This window comes from Fomitopsis serialis, assembly GCF_022376445.1.
Source record: "Fomitopsis serialis strain Sig1Antser10 chromosome Unknown B0H18scaffold_97, whole genome shotgun sequence".
In the NCBI taxonomy this organism is placed as follows: domain Eukaryota; kingdom Fungi; phylum Basidiomycota; class Agaricomycetes; order Polyporales; family Fomitopsidaceae; genus Fomitopsis; species Fomitopsis serialis.
In genome coordinates, this window is record NW_025955057.1 from 1 (window position 1) to 20,321 (window position 20,321).

At 56.0% G+C, this 20,321-nt stretch overlaps 10 protein-coding genes across 10 annotated transcripts; 6 read left to right on the top strand and 4 right to left on the bottom strand.

The window, feature by feature from the left end:
• Positions 1 to 1,863: 1,863 nt before the first annotated feature.
• B0H18DRAFT_958201 (uncharacterized protein) lies at positions 1,864 to 2,434 on the bottom strand (the record flags this gene model as incomplete). The annotated part of the gene is made up of 2 exons (XM_048042668.1): positions 1,864 to 1,885; positions 2,037 to 2,434. 2 exons carry the CDS (start codon positions 2,432 to 2,434, stop codon positions 1,864 to 1,866), a joined length of 420 nt encoding a protein of 139 aa, XP_047888530.1.
• Positions 2,435 to 2,898: 464 nt separating this feature from the next.
• Positions 2,899 to 3,822, bottom strand: B0H18DRAFT_1033346 (ribosomal protein S10). The gene is made up of 2 exons (XM_048030173.1): positions 3,644 to 3,822; positions 2,899 to 3,591 (listed from the first exon to the last, which is right to left on the bottom strand). The coding sequence occupies exons 1-2, from the start codon at positions 3,736 to 3,738 to the stop codon at positions 2,997 to 2,999; spliced, it is 690 nt and encodes a 229-aa protein (XP_047888531.1). The 5' UTR covers positions 3,739 to 3,822; the 3' UTR covers positions 2,899 to 2,996.
• Positions 3,631 to 4,470, top strand: B0H18DRAFT_687639 (transcription factor e(y)2-domain-containing protein). The gene is made up of 4 exons (XM_048039185.1): positions 3,631 to 3,958; positions 4,012 to 4,082; positions 4,135 to 4,203; positions 4,258 to 4,470. Exons 1-4 carry the CDS (start codon positions 3,831 to 3,833, stop codon positions 4,332 to 4,334), a joined length of 345 nt encoding a protein of 114 aa, XP_047888532.1. The 5' UTR covers positions 3,631 to 3,830; the 3' UTR covers positions 4,335 to 4,470.
• Positions 4,471 to 5,428: 958 nt separating this feature from the next.
• On the top strand, positions 5,429 to 6,763 carry B0H18DRAFT_687698 (uncharacterized protein). Its single transcript, XM_048039186.1, has 2 exons — positions 5,429 to 5,612; positions 5,679 to 6,763. The coding sequence occupies exon 2, from the start codon at positions 5,704 to 5,706 to the stop codon at positions 6,598 to 6,600; it is 897 nt and encodes a 298-aa protein (XP_047888533.1). The 5' UTR covers positions 5,429 to 5,612; positions 5,679 to 5,703; the 3' UTR covers positions 6,601 to 6,763.
• Positions 6,764 to 7,419: 656 nt separating this feature from the next.
• Positions 7,420 to 8,800, top strand: B0H18DRAFT_687740 (uncharacterized protein). Its single transcript, XM_048039187.1, has 3 exons — positions 7,420 to 7,599; positions 7,661 to 7,695; positions 7,746 to 8,800. The coding sequence occupies exons 2-3, from the start codon at positions 7,688 to 7,690 to the stop codon at positions 8,701 to 8,703; spliced, it is 966 nt and encodes a 321-aa protein (XP_047888534.1). The 5' UTR covers positions 7,420 to 7,599; positions 7,661 to 7,687; the 3' UTR covers positions 8,704 to 8,800.
• A 1,592-nt stretch (positions 8,801 to 10,392) lies between these two features.
• On the top strand, positions 10,393 to 12,259 carry B0H18DRAFT_1123384 (aryl-alcohol dehydrogenase; the record flags this gene model as incomplete). The annotated part of the gene is made up of 15 exons (XM_048034683.1): positions 10,393 to 10,423; positions 10,487 to 10,613; positions 10,669 to 10,705; positions 10,766 to 10,855; positions 10,904 to 10,999; positions 11,062 to 11,128; positions 11,190 to 11,227; positions 11,278 to 11,353; positions 11,405 to 11,419; positions 11,487 to 11,587; positions 11,646 to 11,740; positions 11,796 to 11,846; positions 11,916 to 11,989; positions 12,056 to 12,112; positions 12,174 to 12,259. 15 exons carry the CDS (start codon positions 10,393 to 10,395, stop codon positions 12,257 to 12,259), a joined length of 1,041 nt encoding a protein of 346 aa, XP_047888535.1.
• On the bottom strand, positions 12,183 to 12,950 carry B0H18DRAFT_1033375 (uncharacterized protein). The gene is made up of 3 exons (XM_048030174.1): positions 12,662 to 12,950; positions 12,404 to 12,602; positions 12,183 to 12,297 (listed from the first exon to the last, which is right to left on the bottom strand). The coding sequence occupies exons 1-2, from the start codon at positions 12,881 to 12,883 to the stop codon at positions 12,585 to 12,587; spliced, it is 240 nt and encodes a 79-aa protein (XP_047888536.1). The 5' UTR covers positions 12,884 to 12,950; the 3' UTR covers positions 12,183 to 12,297; positions 12,404 to 12,584.
• A 33-nt stretch (positions 12,951 to 12,983) lies between these two features.
• Positions 12,984 to 14,077, bottom strand: B0H18DRAFT_958205 (uncharacterized protein; the record flags this gene model as incomplete). Its single annotated transcript, XM_048042669.1, has 3 exons — positions 12,984 to 13,277; positions 13,330 to 13,648; positions 13,794 to 14,077. 3 exons carry the CDS (start codon positions 14,075 to 14,077, stop codon positions 12,984 to 12,986), a joined length of 897 nt encoding a protein of 298 aa, XP_047888537.1.
• Positions 14,078 to 15,107: 1,030 nt separating this feature from the next.
• On the top strand, positions 15,108 to 16,939 carry B0H18DRAFT_883423 (major facilitator superfamily domain-containing protein; the record flags this gene model as incomplete). The annotated part of the gene is made up of 7 exons (XM_048040977.1): positions 15,108 to 15,234; positions 15,287 to 15,322; positions 15,371 to 15,432; positions 15,587 to 16,170; positions 16,225 to 16,470; positions 16,532 to 16,580; positions 16,646 to 16,939. 7 exons carry the CDS (start codon positions 15,108 to 15,110, stop codon positions 16,937 to 16,939), a joined length of 1,398 nt encoding a protein of 465 aa, XP_047888538.1.
• Positions 16,940 to 18,015: 1,076 nt separating this feature from the next.
• On the top strand, positions 18,016 to 18,741 carry B0H18DRAFT_883420 (uncharacterized protein; the record flags this gene model as incomplete). Its single annotated transcript, XM_048040976.1, has 3 exons — positions 18,016 to 18,249; positions 18,324 to 18,509; positions 18,568 to 18,741. 3 exons carry the CDS (start codon positions 18,016 to 18,018, stop codon positions 18,739 to 18,741), a joined length of 594 nt encoding a protein of 197 aa, XP_047888539.1.
• Between the last annotated feature and the right edge of the window lie 1,580 nt (positions 18,742 to 20,321).

The window sequence follows — 20,321 nt, forward strand, 5'->3', positions numbered from 1 at the left end:
GAGGTAGTCCTCGATCTGCGCGGAGTTGTCGACAACTTGAGTGAGCGTTTTGAGGCGCTCGACCGTAGGAGAGACGTCGACCTCTTCGGCCAACTTGAGGGCGCGTTGCAGCCATTGCTGGCAGTTGCGCATAGGGCGCTTCTGCACAGGCGCACGCGTTTCGACGGTGCGGACTTTGCTGCCCGAAGGCGCGATGTCCACGACGTGGGACGTAGAGGGACCAGCCACAGACGCCTGCGAGGCGATGTGGGCGTGGTCGTGGCTGTTGCTGTGGCTGCCGCCGTCCTTCTGGGCACGGGTCTTCTTGCCGCTGCGTTTACCGCGCTGCTTGCCCTTGCCCTTGTCGGCCTTCTCGCCGCTGCCGCTGCCGCCGTCATGGCGCTGCTGCTGCTGCTGGAAGCTTGGCTCGCCTTGCTTTCGCTTGACGGCCGATATCTTCTTCGCGTCATGCGAAGAAGATGCCTTCTTGCCCGAGCCTTGCTCAAAGGCGAGGTTGGCAGCGTGCCGGACATCCGAGATCTTGAGCTTCTTGACGTCCGTCGTTTGCAGCATGACCTGCACGACGTTGTCGTACCGCGACGGTAAAGCATTCAGGGCCATCATGGCCAGAAGCGCGTCGGGGAGCTTGATATCGTTGTCCTCGAGCCTCTCGACTGCGTCGATGATCTTGGCGAGGAAGGGAGCGGGGTGCTGATCAGCAGGAACGCGCACAGTTGTCGCAGTCCTGAAGGACGCGTAGAGGTTGGCAGCGTTCTGCTTGCTGTACATTGTGGACAGCATGTCCCAGAGATCCTTCGCCGAGTCGTTGTCTTTGACGATCTGAACGACCGAGGGACTGAGGCGCAGGCGTATCATGCCTTGCGCCTTCTCGTCCGCCTGGGTCCACGCAAGACCTCCTGACGGTTCCTGCCGCCCTCCTCGAGCGTCGGGTGCTCACCGAGAGTCTGTCCGATCATGAACCAGACTTCCTGGCTTTGGAGGTAGGACTTCATGGCCTCCGACCACTTGGCATAGTTGGAGCCGTCCAGGACAGGGACCATGTTGAGGAGAGTGTTGGACATTGTGTGAGAGTTGTGTAGAACGGGGGAAGCGTTGAAGAGCTGCTTGACGAAGGCGACGTCAGCGCTCTGTCACACAACGGACTGCAGCCAAAAGGCGCTGTCCACACACATGGACTCAGTGTCCTCATGGGGTTTAGCAACGACGTGAGTCGCGCTTGAGACCTGCAGCGTTTCCGCGCATAGTCTCCCCCTGGCTTCAAGCCCGTGAGGGCGATGCCGCAGGTAAGCCAGTGCGCACCGAGTCGCAGCCGTTAAGGCGCAGTACTCAGGCGTCGACCGGGGCTCATAACCTGTTCAGCAGACTAGGTCACACCGTTGGACTGCGCTCTAACTTACCTGCTTGAAGGTGTTGCTGTTAAGCTTGAGGTACACAAGTAGTTCCGGTGTTGGAAGTACTGGAGTGAGAGCTACGCTACTGGTGGGTCTTATATACATCTGAGAGACGCTGACTAATACTACTGTATAGTCCATTCCCACGCATGACTTGCTCTATGCGGTAAGTGCGGATCTAGCACGTGCAGTGTGATCCGGCCCGTGGAACCCGGCGGCCCGGTGGGCGCCTATACGGTTCAACAGTCTGCTGTTATGACTCGTGGCTAAGGCTGACTTACTAGGATGGCTTGAACCAGCATCCGTGTCGGTTGACTCAGAAGACGAGACATCATCAACAGAGTCGGAGATGCTGGAATACTGAGGAGAGTCAGGACTCGGAACATCTGGTTCGTCTGCGATGGGATTTCGTAGGGGTGGCTTTGGCGGTACCACAGCTTCAATGATCTGAACATCTGAGTCGTCGTCATCACTAATTACCACGGTGAGCCTTGCTTTTTTACGGGGCAATGCATGGCTGATGTCATTGTGTTCTGCATGTGTAGCAGTGCTAGACCGCTTGCTACCCGTGGATGCTTTCGGTCTTTGGTACAGTATATTTGTATGTAAGTACCTGTTGCCCCATGTTGTATCGAAATGACGCACCTCTTTGGAACTACGGCACCAGATAATTTTGCGGCCACAATGAGACGTTCAAGCCACGTCTTCCTAACGAATTCGCGATCGGAATCGGACATCTTCTTCACCACAAGCTTCATCACTGTGATCAGGTTACTGCACCGCTTCCCTCTCTCCCGAAAACGTAGTGGCTCATCAGGTTTTGCCTTGTAGGTCTCGAATGACACCTCCATGTTGCGATTGAAGGCGTACCATACTCCCTCCTCTGCCTCGTCTTCAGGGTCAAGGCCAAAGTGGTAGGTCGATTCGACTGGGTTCTCGGGCAGAGCCTTAGGAAGGTTGCCGAGCAATGCGGCGAGATGGTCAATGCGCGATATGAGTGTTGCCGATGGCCCAGTAGACTTGATTGTGTCCGAATCTTTCATGGTTTGTTGCCCAGTAGACTAGTGATTGTGCACGAGTTTCATCCAGACGAGAATACAGGATTTATTATCTCGCTACTGTACAGTTCTACTGGCCACAACTCGGCTGTCTATGACTGCACCCCTCGTATTCGCCGCTTTGGGCAGCTGTCACTAAATATTGGATTGTCACACGTCACGAAGCCGCGGTCAATAACCTCCTGGCATGTGGCGGGTGTCACACCCCCTGAGGCCGTCTCTACAGTACACAGAGGTACAGTAGTGCAGTACTCAGTGCCTGCCCTCAGTGCATAGAGCCAAAGAAATACCACGAGGGTTTAAACGTTTACGTTGTACCTCAAAATCTCGACATAAGCGAGTCGGCATGAGGTTGAACGAAAGTGTTAACCTGGTAAGTCGGGAAAGATCGCGAGCTCTTGATTGCACGCTTGAGCATGGAAAGCTTGGATGAGTCGTATGGCCGCAGTCCGATGCAAAGTTGGCTCGCGCACGTTTTGAATCAAATGAGAGAAACAGCAGATGCTACGATGATATGGTAGTTATCCCGCGACTCACATTATACCGTCTACGAGGCCTTTTCTGGAGGCTCTACTTGTTCCCTACCCTCCACCGCCGCCAACTCCTGCTGCACAATCTTCTCTCCCAGCGCCTTGACCTGATCTGAGCTCGTCGGCCCTCCAAGCCGCATTTGGCCCATAACCGCATCGAACTGCTTTCGCCCGATGCTCACCGGCGCTCGATGCCACCGCACGACCCGGATACCAACGCCAGCCATGGTATGCTCCTCGAGGTACTTCGCCCAGCGGTCGACGACCTCCATGTCCGCGTCCCACGCCTTGATGAGCCGCTTGTGCGTGCGACGCTCGAAGTTCTCCTGTGATTTCTTGTGCGCGAAAGGGCCGCGGATCACCGTCCAGAGTGTGCGCTTCGTCGGAAGAGGGACCGTTTTAGATATGGGTATACCGAGTGCGGCGGCGGCGTGAGCGCTGAAGTGCGTGAACTCGTTAAGGAGGTCGAGGTGGTAGGAGCGGAAGTGGATAAGTGCGACGGGCACGCCGTGCGTTTTGGGATGGTAGTGAGGCGCAAAGAGCGCGCGACCACGCACAACAACCGATGAGTATGCCCGCTCGGCTGGATCCTGGCCTGCGGACACCGCCGTTCTGCAGGTCGTCAGCGGTGTCTCACAGGAATGAGTCTGGATGTACGACTCACGGAGAGGTGGTGTTGGTGGCAGCGGCGGCGGTGCTGTTAAAGCGCACCATACGCTGGGCTCTTCGCCATGCAGCCTTGCAGGAGTTGGCAAACATGGCCCGTCTTCGTCGTCGTCGTCGTAGCGGGAGGCGTGAGCGGGCGACTTCACGTAAGTTAGAAAGGTCGCTTCCGCATTTGGCAAGTCTGCATGTACGATCACATTTCCCGCAGGCGCCCTGTTCGTAGCTTCACTCTGGCCATGGCGCGGAACGACGGACGCAATGATCTCTACCCTCAGCTCCTCCGTCGAATGGTCGAGCATGGAGAGTACGACAGGTGCGCAGACTTTGCCAACCACATTCACATATCATCACGTGTCTCGCCTGCAGACTATTCTGGGTGCTCACCCAGAAGTTGAACGAGTCTGGATGGCTGGATGACTTTCGAGACAAGAGCAAAGGTAATCTCCAGCTTGGAAATATCAGCCGCAACATATAACATAGTCCGTTTAGAAATGACCCGTAATGCGGACAAAATGTCGGTGGAGACGATTATCACCCAACTCCGGCCACAAGCAGAAGGTAACGTCCAGTGCGATCCTAGTAGCAAGAACGTGTCAACAGCGAGGTCACCAGCATCTATAGCACCCAAAGTGAAGCTCGAGGTCTTGACAATGATCCGGCAGTACCTGGAGAAGCAAGTTGAAGGCTGACGCAGACATCATCCCGACCATCCGCGGAGCTTGGACCAGCAAATACATCTCTTGACTCGTTCATCGTGCGCTGTATTCGTAATTGGATCCGTTGCTTGATTTTGAAATGACTCGTACTGCCGCAGCTATTGTCCGCATGTCTATTTCGTGCCTCGGCCTTCGTTCAATGTTCTCGAAAAACGACCTATTCTTTTCGTTCGCCGGTCTCTTGCGACTGAGTCATGGACGCCCTTCTACTGATCCTGCATTTCCCGACCCCCGTCTAGATTGTGCTTTCAGACATAACCATAAACCACAGAAGGCTTGCACAGTCCATCGGTCGGCCACGTCCGATCTTGACTCGTCGGTCAACGTGGCTATGTATGTCATTTCATAACCTGTCCACCGCAGCACAAGCACAGGTATCCATCTTTACGCCCTCATTGAATGGTGTGGCTCTGATGCGCAGTGCAGAACAAGGGACTCGAGACTAGTCGTTGCCACAATGGCAGTGCCAGTGGTAAGGTTGCCTACGAAGAGGCCTGACAGTGGACCCAAGAGTACAATCTCACGAACAAGAACCAGCTGTCATTCGTTGAATCGCATGTAATTGCGTCGGACCACACAGTGTCGCTGCAGGTAGGCGGCACCACGGGCTCACAGTACTCCCAATGATGTCCGGATCCAATTTCCACAGCCATACTGATGTAGTGGCACTGAGCCCGCAGATGCGACCATTGCATGGAGATACTTGACGGGCAGAAATAATACCCACGAGGTGCGTGTGTGCTACTATAGCCTCTCAGAGCGCTTTCAATGACCCCTGCGCAGTAAGTTCCGATGACTCGCATAACACGAGTATCTTGTATGTGCCCAAGCTCCGAGTCAGAGACTGCAGTTGCTCTGCCAATGGCACATCTCAACACTCGATGATGGACATGGAACACATGGCTGCAACAATCCTCACGGGCGTCTTGAGGTGCTGTCATCAAATTGAGAGTTGTCTCTGAACCCTACGCAAACGCATCCGGCAGTCTGCTCCGCAGCAAAGCCGCGAAGGCAGGCAGAACCGAACAACGTTCGACCTGATGTATCTGGCCCACGCAGTGTTGAAAAGACACTGTTTGTACCGCAACTCGAAGCATTGCGGTCTACTCTGGTCCAGTGACTGACATTGACAGGCTGTACGCTTGATAGGACTGGGTGAACGTCAGACACTACTATATATTCCGGGGTGGGATCCATACATTCCGTCCATCGACCTTCGACCGACTCATCTGCACTCATCTTTGACGACTTGTGAGTGCACACCGTTAAGTACATCGTCACTTCCACCTAATCACAGACCTTGGTGCCCCGTCGCAGGACGCAAAGACGACGTAAAGCACCGATGCTCGACGAGCTGCACAACCGCAACTTGAAGCCTCTTCCGCTCGCCCGCATTCCTATCGAGGTCTGCGAGGAGATCATTGACCTCATTGCCTTCTGGGCATTAACCCACGGAGGCGGAGGCGTGGACTACGGGATGTATTACGCGACCGAATGGCGTTTCGCGCTGATCGCCTGTGCGTTCGTCTGCAAGGCCTGGCATACCCGCAGCATGTACCACTTGCACTCGTCGGTCTGGCTGACAAACCGGGACAGCGTGGAGTTCCTTTTCAAGCGCCTTGTTCATGACCCAGAGCTTCATACAGCCATCAAGCATATCATCATCCGCGGTCCGGCTCAGCATGGTCTCGAACCGTTTGGTGGGATCCCTCACTTTTCGACATTCATAGCGAGGCTCGCCAGGCAGCTACCCAACGTACGGACCCTCCGCCTTTGCCGTGCCGCCTGGACGACGGGATCAATACATGCAGAGAGTATCAAGTACCTCTCTGTATATACCTCCGTAACGCAGATCCGGCTTCGTGACGTGGCGTTTACGATGGCGTCGCAATTCAGAGCGTTGCTCTCGGCCCTCCCGAACCTCCAGTACATCAGTTGTACTGATGTAAGCTGTCGTCAGCGGCAGCTCATCGTACCATTCCCCAGCATCGACTCCGTGGCACACAGACATGTACGCGAACTGGTCGTGTACAATACCGACGACGAGCTCGTCGATGTCCTGACGAAGCTAAGCACAATCGCGCCAACAGTGGAGAAGCTGTTGCACCATGACTGGTTGTCGATGACTGCGCCGAACACCAATAGGCAATGCCAGTGGCTGCTCGATGCATATGGTGCATCTCTTCGTGACGTTGAGGTTATCTCTCCAAATGGTGAGCCTCGTTCATTTGGTCATTAGCTCCTTGGCTAACATGGACACCTCTTCGTCAGAATCACGCATCGACTTCTCTTGCCAATCGCTGTTGGTGAATCTCTCCGTCCAATTACCTTACAAAGAATATCCGGACTTCACCAGGGTCTCTGCTATCCTCTCCACGATCACATCCAGCGTATTCTCTCAAGCCCACTTCCGGTTCAACCACCATAGACTCAACGACAAGTCGAATCAGTGGGCGATGGCGTTCCTTGATCACATGAAACACACCGACGCCCTTCCGCTCATCGACAAGATCTTGTCACGACCGAACTTCGCCTCCATCCCAAGGGGCGGGATCTGTTTCGAAATCAGGATGTCGGATCCGCGCCATGCGCACGTAACTGCGCTTCAGAGAGACGAGGAATACTGGTCCCATATACTGTCCGAGAGAATGCCGCGATCGGCTGCCCGCGGGATCTTCGACTACGTCTTGTGCGTATAATATCTGTGTGGCGTATCATCATTACGAGCGCAACTGACGATGTGACGAATCCACAGAACATCGGATTGAACGGTGCCTCGTCATGGACGCGGGATGTCTTGGATTCAAAGACTCGGGCATCAGGGACGGTCCACGTAGGGGTATGCCGCATACGAAGGGCAAGGGATTGCCTATGTGAGGATACTCGTTCACAGGACTGAACCCTCTTTCCATGTTTGTCACCTATCTGCTGGTCTGTCTGTCCAGATTGTTACTATGTAGTAGCTGGTTTGGGGATACCCCATTGAATGCTGCGCAGGTCGACGCTGGATTATGGGCGCCCGGCGATTCCCGGTGCTCGTTCCGTACGTTCAAACTTCAGCTTCACTGGCAACTGAGTACTGATCTCCGAGTCTCGAGTGATGTTGTAGGACCGGCTCGATGTTGTGCTCAGATGCAGGGGCACGAAGCTCCGCAGCTGTGAAATACAGCTTCAAGTGTCTCATTACCAATTAACCATATACACGCGTTCACCGTGCTCTAATTGAGTTTCATTTAAGGTATGCTTCTCGATGTCTCCCTGTATATTATAGCCCGCATTCTGCTAGGATCTCTGCACAGTCCAACCACCCGTCCTCCCCACCGGTCATGTCTAGGTGAGTTTGAACGGAAATCAATTATGCTGGTATAGCTCATTCTGGTTCAGCGGTGCTACTTCCGTACGACGCCGTGCGATGATGGGTCTACCAAGCCGTACCACGCACAGGGGGAGCAAACACGACGTCCAACCGAAGTCACGCCTTCCAATTGAAGTATACGAGGAGGTCATCGACTGCATAGCGTCGCGAGCTTCGTTTCCCGAGATCGACACATCGATAGCCCAAGACGACGCTGACATGCCAGTGTCCGATCAACCACAATTGTCCTGGCGAGCCACGCTCGTTGCCTGCGCATTCGTATGCCGAGTTTGGCGTATCCGCGCCTTGTTCCATCTCAACAGGGACGTCTGGTTGCCATCCCGCAAGCACGTCGTTTCGCTTTCGAGACACCTGCGCCGGCATCCTGATCGGCAGGCCCCTATTGAACACGTCTTCATCGTCAAATCATCTGCAGACCACCTGTCTACGTTCGCGATGATGCTCGCGCGACAGCTCCCAAGCTTGCGATCACTGACGCTGGTCGACGTCGACTTCCGGACAGCCCGCTCTCTACACGCGGGCAGCATCAGGCATCTCTCTGCGTATCCCAACATGACGCGCCTCGAGCTTCGCTTTGTGGCGTTTGAAACGGCCTCCCAATTTGCCTCTCTGCTGTTGGCCCTTCCGCATCTCCGGTACCTCGCCTGTCACACTGTCTTCTGTCTAGACGACCAGCGCGTCATGTCGTCGTCCAGACTGCCTCATAAAAACCAGTGCGAGATCGTTGTGTTCGACTCTTCCGATGAGATAGTCGATGCCTTGGCCACGCTCAGCACGATCCTTTTGGCTAGAAAGTTGACATATGCTTCTCCGACTCGCGAAAGGCACATTCAACAAGGGCAGCAGCTGCTAGACGCTTATGGTCCGAGTCTTTGTGATGTCCGGATTGATGTACCGGAACTCGGTATTCGTGAGAAACTCGATATGGGTCACACCAACTGTAAGCATCCGACCTTTCATCAATGAGACCTCGTCTAATTAGTGGCCCACTCTTTAGTAGACATCTGCATTGACCTGTCTCGTCAAACTAGCTTGATGGAGCTATACATTGATTGTCCGCTTTCCGCCGCGGCCGAAGGCCCGCATTACAGCTCGATCGCCGAGATCCTCTCCTCAATCTCATCTCACACTATATCCCAAGTGCACATTTGTTTCAGCTACTACAAGAGGCCGAAGGTGGTCAACACATGTATTTCAAATCTCAAATCACACATTATGTCCAGGCGGGATGATCTCAAGTGTCTCGACGATGCCCTGTCCAGCACGGCATTCGCGAATATACCCGCAAGGGGCATCCGTCTCGAGTTGAAGATGCGACCTACGGAGCATTTCAGCATTGCTGTGCAAGAAAGGTTGGAGAAGTTTTGGAAACGGGTGCATCTCCAGAGGATGCCGCGATTGGCTGCCCTTGGCATCCTGGACTGCTTTTTGTGCGTGCTCTATCTGCAGATACAAGTACCAACTGACGGGTTGTTGATGTGTGTGCAGAACAATAGTCGGGTCGCCTCTGACAAATTCGGATGAAGAATCGGACTGGCCAGTGTTGAAGATTAAGACAAATCCTTCAGTCTACGCATTGTGTTCATCGGTCTCATATATTCTAGATAGAGATTAATTGTGGGCAATAGATGTATTGAGCAGGGGATTCGGAACGATGTTGTGTCACTGGGCGCCACTTGCTTTACCAAATGCGGTCTATTGCCACACTCCGTGGTTGTGGAGACCTTACGGCCGGCTACTAACAATATAACTCTGAATGTTTTGTGGCTGAACCAACTACACATACCTCCCAAAAGTTGAGTGAGGAACTCTATGGCCCGAACACGGCATGTTACAGTCAGGGGTCATTTGAAGTGTCATGCCAAATGCACGTTGACTTCAAGCACACCCATCATCGGCCTCAATAAGTATCCAATATTCAATGCCCGTGCCACTGGCAGAAGAGCCGCCCGCTCGGCAGGTAGGTAAGGGAGGGTAAGGGAGTTGTCCGTGTACTTAGTTTGCCTACTTGCGCGTGGCGTCCCGCGCGTCGAGCATGTCTATGAACGCTCCTCCTCCTCCTCTGGTGAAAGGCGACGCCGTCCCAGTCAGTTCTACTAGTACATACCCGGTCAGAGAAACCCGGACAAAGGAAGTACTTATACATGATACTCATCGCTGCAGCAGTGTGGGCGGCGAAGGTTCAAGGAAGTGTCGGAACCTACTCAGTACTCTCGAGAAGTGACCATCGGAGTCTTCAAGTTGCAGTTTGAAAGATCTACGGACGGTGTCGGTCACGTGGGCGCCACCGGAGCCCTCAATGGATTTTCGAGGATTGTAAGCTGGAGGAGACTTTGTAACTTGTTTCAGAGAGTGCCTTTCTGGTGCATCGTATAGCAGTCTGTATCTACCCACCGTCGGTAGCAAGGCAAGAAATGGATTATCCGAAGCGTACAAGGTTCACTTCGGCTGGGATGCGCAGTACACATGATCAATATGCTGGCCCCCACTCTCCTCCGACTCGTCGTTCCTCGTTCCCACTTAGTAGTCACCATGACGCACACACCCTTCTCGGCATATATACATTGACAGCACTTATACTTATTAGCAGTTGACCTCAACCTTCATCTCCTCCACCCACTATCCTGCGCGTAGTACTCCCCGTCTACCATCGAGATGTCTGTCGCAAAGAGGTCCATGCCATATGGTGAGCATCCTGTTCTCTGTTTGCATCTTCCGTCTCAGTTTCTGACGCGTCCGATGTCGGCAGTCCGCCTGGGCAAGTCTGGCCTGAAGGTGTCGAAGATCATCCTGGGATGTATGTCGTACGGCCACAAGGGCTGGAGAGAATGGGTCATTGACGATCAGGAGGAGGTCAGCAAGCACATAAAATACGCGTGAGCCCTTCACTTGACCTGCTGCATCGCGCCCTTCGACGAACGCGGACGACAGCTACGACCACGGCATCCAGACCTTCGATACGGCAAATGTACGTCCATTCCTTGCGCATCTCGCGCATACCTACGGCTGACGCGGACTCGCTCTCAAGATGTACTCGAACGGCTGCTCCGAGGTCATGCTCGGCAAGGCTATCAAGGAGCTGAACCTGCCCCGCGAGGAGCTCGTCATTCTCACCAAGGTCAGCCCATCCCACTCACAAGCCTGTCGCTCCGCTGACGATGCGTAGGTGTGGTTCCCAATCGCACCAAAATTCGGCATGGACGTGACGCTAGCGACTGCGGCGGACCACGGCATCATCAACCAGAAGGGTCTGAACCGCAAGGTGCGATTCATCGTTCGGGCTTACTTAGATGGCGTGCATATAGTGACATGGTGTGCTTCCAGCATATCTTTGACTCCATCAAGAAGAGCCTCGAGCGTCTGCAGCTCGACTACGTCGACGTACTCCAGTGTACGTCTCGAGGCGCGGCAAACCGCTTGGTTTCTTTGATGTTGACATATGCTCCTACCAGGCCATCGTTTCGACTACGATACGCCGATCGAGGAAACGGTTAGTGGATGCCGTATCAGCGGATCCGAACCCACTCTGACCATCCGCAGATGCAAGCCCTCCACGACGTCGTGCAGGCCGGGTACGCCCGATACATTGGCATGAGCTCGTGCCATGCCTACCAGTGTATGTATCCGTTCTGACGGCACCTCACCCCGCGATGCTGACGAAACATAGTCCACGCCATGCAGAGTGCGCACCCCCGCCTTGCTTTCAAAAAGAACACATCTCGACGCTGACACCGTACTCGCGCCGACAGACTACGCCATCCAGCACAAGCTCACACCGTTCATCTCCATGCAGAACCACCACAGCCTCGTCTACCGCGAGGAAGAGCGCGAGATGTTCCCCACACTCAAGGTGCCGTCTCCCCGCGCCGGCTCTCCTGCGTCCCTTCGGTCTGACAGTCTGCGGGCAGATGTTCGGCGTCGGCGCGATCCCGTGGTCGCCCCTCGGCCGCGGCATCCTCACTCGCCCACTCGCCGCGCAGACGAAGCGCGGAGAGACCGACGCGTCAGTGCCGCTTCCTCTTCCCGCAGTCGCTCGTGCTCATCTGGCCGTCCTGCAGCTTCACGGGCCCGTACAAGACGTGGGCGGGCACCGCCGACATCGTCACCCGGTACGTTGCTCCGCCGCAAACATGCTGTTCCTCGCTGATGCCGGTGTCCTTGTTGATGCGGGTATGCAGGGTGGAGGAACTCGCGGGCAAGAAGGGGGTGAGCATGGCCCAGGTTGCGCTTGCGTGGAGCTTGGCGAAGGACGGTGAGTGCCCGTGGAGTCGGGCGGCGCGTTCGTGGTGTTGATGTGAACGCGCGTTCTGCGTTGCAGATGTGACGGCGCCCATCGTGGGCACGACGAGCCTCAAGAACCTCGAGGAGCTCATCGGTGCGCCCCAGTCCCCATTTGCGTCTGCGTCTTTGAGGTGCTGACAGTGCTTGACGGACAGACGCGCTGGACGTCGAGCTGACTCCGGACGACATCAAGTACCTCGAGGAGGCGTACAAGCCGATCGCAGTGTATGGCCACTCGTAAGCGATTACTTGAATGGAACGCGCGGGCGTGGGGCAAAGGTGCGTGCGACACGCAGACGAGTATGGTTTCCTCGCAAAATGGGTACAGAGTCCAGGCATGCGATGCATGGTACAGTAGGAAGTATGACTCACAAGTGTACGATAGTGATAGCAACTCGCGAAATGGAAGCATAGAAGTGGACAACAAGGAGTCGAGTGGAATAAACCGCGTAGCGTATCCATCCTGGTCGAGCTCTGGCAATAACGCGATTACGAGCGAGGCTCGTTCGGGCCTGTATCGCCCTGTCTGAGCTTTGCGTGCCCGACAAGTTCTCACTGTGACGAAATCATAGCACGGCTGATGTCTATACATGATACACATACACAATAAGAATTTGACCGTCTGCATAATGGTGAGCCTCACCTCTACGCAATGACACTGAGTATCTAGATGATATCCATGATCGCAGGGCAAAACGACGGCATCGACAGCGCGCTCGGAGGAGTTGTCCGACTGAACCTCCGGAGTTTCGCTCTCTGGGCGTGGTGAATCCACGACGAGTGATTCATCCGGAAGTTGAATCCTCACAACCCCACGGGATAGCCATGGGATGAAGAGGGGGACCACGAAGGATTGGATGGCCATGGACAGTTCACAGGGTGTTGGCTCGGCATCGAACGGTCTCGTACCCAAGGAGGGGCTATTGAGACGCCTGAATATCAGGGTTATGCCCCCAGGGAGTAGGCTAGAAAATATCTCGTGACAGATCGCAGCGTGGAAGATGGCGATGTCCGAGGAAGCGGTCTCCATATCTGTGTCGAGGTCGACAGTGACCAGGCCGCACGTCGCCAGGCTTTTGTAAGAAGAATTGCATGGACATGTGTTTCAAACACGGGCTCCTAAGCTGCGTGAACAGAGATAGGAGTGTCTTGTAAATCCGTGATGTGCGCAGTAACGACGCTACAGTGATGGTCACATCTAGATGTTCTAGTGCGGTGTTGTACACGAGCGAGGGAGTACTAATACCCAGCTTGGTACGCTGTGACACATTAGTATGTAGCCTATAGCACGTAGGTATACACGGAACTCACTTGTTCTCGATGTTTGTATTCGCATCTGAATGTGTGAAGAACTGCCCCAGATTGTTGCAGCACCTTGTCGATGGCAGCTTGGAATTCGGGTCCGGGCACGTCCACGAGACCGATATAAAGAATCCGCAGCTCGCAGCACTGCTTCGCGAACAGCTTGAAGAATAGTGTCGCAAAGGCTGAAGACACCCAAACAAGAGTGACATTGGTAAATGCCTTCATATCCTTGACCACTGTCTTGAATATGGCTTCGTCAGACGGAAGCTCCCATTCTGGCGTCCCGACAGTATATGTATTCGATGTCGGGGAAGGCACGGAGGAACTGCAAGAGATGTGAGAGCGAGAAGAATTGGGTCATGTCCAGCGACAGGTCGTTAACGTTCGTGTACAAGGCCAGGGCATTGAGCACGCTTTGGTGAAACAACTCGATGTGAGCAGTCCCTGAGGCGTAGTCTCTGTTGACACACCCGAAAAGCATCAGTGATCGGAGCTTCCGCTTTGCAGAGGGCAGGAGGCTCTCCCCTATACTATTGAGAGCCTGAGGTGCAGAATGAACCGTAATCGAGAGGAGGGCGAGTTTTCTAAGACTAGGCAGAGCGCCAACGATATTCGGTATAACCTCGGCCTGGCGGAAGCGACATCGCTCGAGTGTTAATGAGGTGACTGTTCCAAAAGAGTTGAGGTAGGTGAAAAAGGTCGCATGAGGTCTCCTTGTAATCGGCCCGGGCCCACGCGACCGCCGATCGGACATCGCAGAGAGCCTCATGGCGATACTCGGGTGCACGCCTGAAGCGCCTCGAGCGACCAGATGCGTGCGGCGCGATGCAGGTGCGCGGGGACACTGCCATCAAAGGTGGAATTCAAGCCAGGCTCCGAGTCGCCTAGGGTGGATGCGCTCGAGAAGGTCAACATGTTGAACGTTCGCCGGGCGCCGCGGGCGTAGAGACGGTGGTACCATTTCGTCTTTCGCCCCCAATCTGAGCCACGATGATCAATTCAAAATTCAACGTCGATGACAGGACTGTTCGACTTAAGTGGTCACTTAACAAGTGTGCGAATACTAGGGTGCGACCTGGTGCCAAAATGTCATGTATTGACCTGGGTAATTGGCAATTTTACTCACCGAGACTGTCGGAAGAAAAACTGAGAAACAAATGTAAGCTGAAGACAGATGGACTCGAGTTTCAATATTTAATTCGCCTCGCTGGTTACTGCATCGGCCCGAGATCTCGGCCACCACGGTCATTTCGAGGATTGCTGGCCAACCTCCGCAACTGGCATAGTAAAGGCACCACATGTAAGATTGGGGTCACTTACTGTAATGCTCGACTGACCGAGTGTCGAAGTCGGAGATTCCGGGTGTCTCAGGTGCTGAGCACCTTCAGTCCAACAGCAAACTTGGCTCAGCCCCACTTCCGAGGCGACTGCAGATGAACTCTAGAAGCATTGGTCCAAATACAGTAAGTCGCTTTCAGAAGCGCCCTCGGCGCCACTCGATCTCGATCTCCAAGGATGGTGTGTCCGAGTCCGCATCCTGCGGCGATGCTTGCTGTTGTGTCCGACGACTTGAGTTTGAGGAACGCTCTGTGCTTCCTCAGCAGCGCCGCCCTTGACGATCCTTACTCAGCAGCTCTTTCCAAAGAAACTTAAGGCGTCCTGCGTGATGCCTTCGTCCGCTAGCACACTGTCCGCGCACCCTCGTTTCGAGCGCACACCCACCGAGCACGTTCAACTTGCACTTCAAGTTAGCGATGGCGACTGCTCCAAATGCACCCAACGCCATGGGGCCCACTCACCAGAGAGACTTTGGCGTGCTCCCCGTGCCAATCTGGCTCCGCCACCAAGAAGACAAGCCACTACACTTTGGCCTCTTCCTCAATGCCATGTTCGGCATCTTCGCCTGCTTCAGTACGTCCGCCGCTGACCTACCTTCACTCCGATGCGACGTGTTATTTCTCAGCGGTATCGAACCTCTATTACTGCCAACCTATCCTCGGTAGGTTACGCTGTCCGTTTACTCTTTGCACCAAATAACGGTAGATAGGAAATCTTGCGAGTTCGTTCGGCATTTCTGAAGACAGAGTATCAAAGTCAGTGTTACTCTTGGTGTCAGCAAATTTGACTGACTTCATTCCGCTGCAGTATCCCCACGTTGGTGCAGGTATGTTCACGCTGTATCGTGTGCCAGTGACACGTATACTGACAGTCATATTAGGCAGGGTACGCACTCAATTTACAGTGTCCAAGTTGCACGGCAGAGCTGACGCGCTTCAGTTATGCCGGCGGGCTCCTCCTGGTCACGCCGCTCGGTGACATGGTTCAGCGGCGGCAACTCATCCTCCTGCTCGTGCTCATCTCCGCGTCCCTCACCATCGGACTTGCGATCACTCGCTCACTTGTCGTGTTCGAAGTGATTACCTTCCTTGTCGGCTTCACCAGTTGTGTCCCGCAGATCCTCATCCCGCTTGCCGCCGACCTCGCGCCCATTGACCGCAAGGCAGGCGCAACCGCAATCGTCTGGGCTGCCCTGATGCTTGGCGTCCTCTTCGCGCGTGTCCTCTCCGGTGTCATCACCAACTTCGTCACGTACCGCGCCGTGTACTGGCTCGCGACCGGGCTCCAGTTCGCCGTGCTCGCCGTCGCATACCTCATCATCCCGAATGTGCCGCCCAAAAACCTTGGGCTCTCGTACGCCGGCATCCTCTGGTCCATGGCAAAGCTCCTTGTTACGCACCCACTCCTAATCCAGTGTGCGCTCTGTATGATCGTCAGCAACATATGCTTCACCAACTTCTGGGTGACGCTCACCTTCCTGCTTCTCGATGCGCCCTTCCACTATTCCTCGTAAGCCCACTCCGTACCCAGTGTTCTCTGAGGCTGATAACAGTGCGTACCCAGGCTGGATATCGGCCTATTCGGCTTGCTAGGCATGCTCGGTGTCCTGCTCGGCCCGTTCCTCGGCCGCATCCTTGACTTCATCTACCCGTGGTGGGGCGCGGTCGCGGCGGATGGCGCGCTGCTCGTCTTCCAGGCCGTCATGGTCATCGGTGCGGGCCTGAACATCGCACCGGTCATAATCGCGACGCTAGGGCTCGACGTCTTCCGCCAGACGACCGCCGTCTCCCTCGTCAACATGGCCTTCGCGTGAGCCCCCTCTCTCCTCCGTGCGTCTGCCCCTCTCCCGGCCCGCGCTGACACCGCGCAGGGTCGACCCGCGTGCGCGCTCACGCATCAACGCCGTCATGAGCGTCTCGGTGCGTTCTCCCCCTCCGACTCGCGTCTGCCCGCACCCCGGCTGACGCGTGCCCCGCGCTGGCAGCTGTTCATCGGGCAGATGATCGGGACGTCCGCGAGCACGACGGTGTTCCTGCGCTACGGCTGGCGCGCGTGCTACGGCATGGCGCTCGCGCTGACAGGCGTGCAGGGCCTGATCCTCCTCCTCCGCGGGCCCCACTGCCCGAAAGGCCGCTGGTTTGGGTGCGCCGGCGGTTTGGCGGTGCGCAAACCGGTCCACACCTCGCCCGCACCGGCGGCCACGGCTTCACCGGAGCCAGAGAAGGTCGAAGACGCGGAGGATGCTGGCGAGGGCGAGATTGGGGCAAAGACCGTGTAGACTCTGTTCCAGTCATAGCTAGATGCGAGTGGCGACCGGGATCCTAGCACCTTCGATCCCAGTTTGTCTTGTCTGTAGCTGACTATTAGCGACGCGCGTCGACACGGTCACGTTATCGCGAATGCGTACTGTCTACTGACAAGCGCCGACGCTACATGGTGGCTTTCGCCCACTATGACCTGTCCCCTTATATGCTATGCCAGTCACACCATTTCGTCCATCCCCAGAGTCAGCAACTCCATAGTCGTGAGTGAGATCTGCCGCTTCTGAGCCTGGGGGCTCCTCGAGAAGTAAAAATACCCCAATCGCAAGCCTAGATAGCCTTCAAGGACGGTCTCGCCTGCGGCCGACTCAAGCCTGGATAACTGTCCGAGCAGTCAACTAGGAGTAGTAGGACAGAGTGAACCTCTGGATACGCTTAGCGTGCTAGCGTATGCGGCCTCCCTGTAGGAATGGGTCGCCGAACGTCGTCAGTGAGTATTCCACTGCATGCCTGTGTATTTCTGAAACATCGGAGGGTACGTAGGCGCATATCTGTTCCAACGCCTCGCTCATGTACCGACATATTGGCACTGCATTTTGATTTGGAATGCATGCTGTGCAACCAAGAGCTCGCCACATTGGTCTCTCTGAGTCTGTGAGCTGCACCGTTCGTGGCTGGTACTTATTGGTCACCGCGGGCAGGTGAGTAGCGCGAGCAGGCCTCCATGTAGGAAGGAATGGGCAGCGGGAAGCTGGACTAGTGCTGTGCGTTGAATGGTTTCAGAGCGAGCGACACGTAATCCCCAGGCAAACATTCTGCCAAGACCTGCCGCCTGCCCGCATGTACGGGCAGCATGCCCCGTAGCGGTGCTGGCTACTCCCCCGGTGGGCTTCATGGCTGTTGCTCGCCGCGACGGAAGGGTACACGGTGCGCAATGCGTCATCGCATTCGTCGCGTATCCCGAGTCTTTGTAGGCATAAATACAGCTCGACTGCGGCCTCGGATTTCGCATCGTCAACGATCTCCAACACTTTCACCTCGACCAAAGCCTCTTCTTTCATACACTTTCCAACCCTTTCAAGTTTTGACCGTCATGTTCGCATTCACCGTCTTGCCCGTCGCCCTCGCCGCCAGTGCCCTCGCCATGCCCGCCGTACTGAACGCCCGCCAGGACCCCTGCACCGCCCTCGGCGTAGGCCCGACCAGCTCGCTCGACTACAACTTCAAATTGACGGTCATCAACCCGTCGGTCACGAACGACCCTACGTACACCGGCGCGCCGCTCGCGCTCGTCAGCGGCGACTCGAACGGCCTCTGGTGGTTGAAGGTGAGGCAGGCAATCCGCTCTCCCAGCGACTGCAGGGTGCTCACCCGCTCTCGATTTCTCAGGAGATCTTCCAGACCGCGTCGGGCGACTTCTCCGGCTGGACGCTCGAGAAGGGCGCGCTCATCCCGACGCCGAGCTCGCCGGACACGGGGCTCGTCGGGAGCGACATGCCCGTCTCGGCGGGGTCGATCGTCGAGTTCGCGGTGACGAACAACGGCTCGGCGAATGCGGGCGCGGGCCAGACGCCCTACTGCGCTGTGGTGAGTGCTCTGCGGTGGGGTGTGGGGCTCGAGCTGACGGGTGATTTTGGCGGGACAGTCTGACGCGGGTGGGAACGCGACGCTCACGGTGAACGGCGACGGGAACTCGTTCTCGGTGTGCCAGACCCCGAGCCTGGCGTGGGTCTTGGTGTACAGCGCGTCGAGCGACAACGGTGGCGCGTACACGTACGAGAGCTGCACGAAGCAGCCTGTGCACCTTGTCCAGGCATGAAGGACGATTCGCAAGGACTATGAGTGACGAACATTTTTGGACTTGACTTCCCGTTTCTTACTTAATGACGATGGGCTTTCGGACTTGGATGTGATTACTCTACTTCTCATATAACTCAAGTACTACTTTGTATATCGCTGATCACATTCGTTGTTCCGTGATATGTAGTAATGGCATTGCACGTCGACATTGATTCTTCAGATTATGTTTGCCGGCTTGCAAATGACGACTGAAATCTTCTCCTGGACCTCATTGCTGCCATGTTTATTCAGTCCCGACAACATTTGACAACTTGACCGTGCACCGCTGAAGGGTAGATAACACCCAGGAACCACCACTCGCCACGCATCCGAATGAGGACAAGCGCGGCGAGGCCCGGGGCCAGTGCATCAGAGAGCAAAATGGTAGATTGTCTGTCAGGGCAGCATACACGGAGGACGGGTAGATGAGACAACAGAGCAGTCAGGTATAAATATCGTGAACGTGAAGGCATCCGCAGTTCGTTGCTGAATCAGTGGTCGCGCGACTTCCTGCAGAGCAGCGGATAGTCAGTACATGCGTGTGCAGCGGCGACGCGGAGGACACACGCACCTGTACTCGCCTTCGGCAGCAACGCTGAGCTCCTCGAGCTCACCCTGGACGGTTGAGAGCGCCTCGGCGGCGGTTGCGTAGTAGATGAGCTGTGCCTTGGCGAGCTCGTGGAGGTCCTTCAGTGGTTCAGGCTGGTCACGAGGGTCAGCGGCGCATAAAATGTAGGAGGAGGTAAGCGCAACGTACGTTGTCGAGGACCGCCTTCATCAGCGTGATAGCGACTTCGGTCTTCTGGACAAGGTCATCCTCCGCGTTCTCGACTTCGAGCCGAGCAGCCTCTTGTCTCGACGGCCCCGTAGTCTTCAACCTAGCGGACACACGTCAATTAACGTCCATTTCGCGCTCGCCCGCGCGCCTGAGAGCACCGGGCACTTACACCTGCTTCGCGGCGTCAAGCTCGAGCCGGCTGCCGCGGACGGCCTGGCGGGCCTTCATCGCGACCGCGATACTCGTGGAGAGCGTCGTCTGCCAGGGCTGCAGGAACTGCGCGCGGATCGACTCGTCTTGCTGCACGCGCGCATCCGCGATCTTCTCCCATGCGCCGGCGTACGCGCCGAGCGCGGTGTGGAGCTTCTCCTCGCCGGCCGCGGGGCTCACCTGGAGCGTCTGCGCGGCGGTCGTGGCGGCGCGGCCGATGGCGTGCGGGAGGGTCTTGTGCTGTGCGGCGGGGGGCGTGACGGGGGCGGGGGCGGCGACGGGCACGCCCTTGAGGTTGTGGGCGGCGAAGTTGGTGAGCCCCTGGCCGATGGACGTCCCGAGCTCGGTGATGCTCTCCTGGATCTGGGTGGGGTAGTCGTACGTCTCGTTCTCGTAGACCTTCGTTACTCTGTGTGGCAGGTCATGTGTTGGTGGAAGGAGCGCGGCGCGCGGGACGGACGTACTTCAGCAGCGCGTAGTGGATTTGGCGGAGGTTGTCGACCCGCGCCTCGAGGTCTTTGTACTCTGTGGGTGCAAGGTGGAATCAGCGATCGGTGTGCGCGAACTGGCGA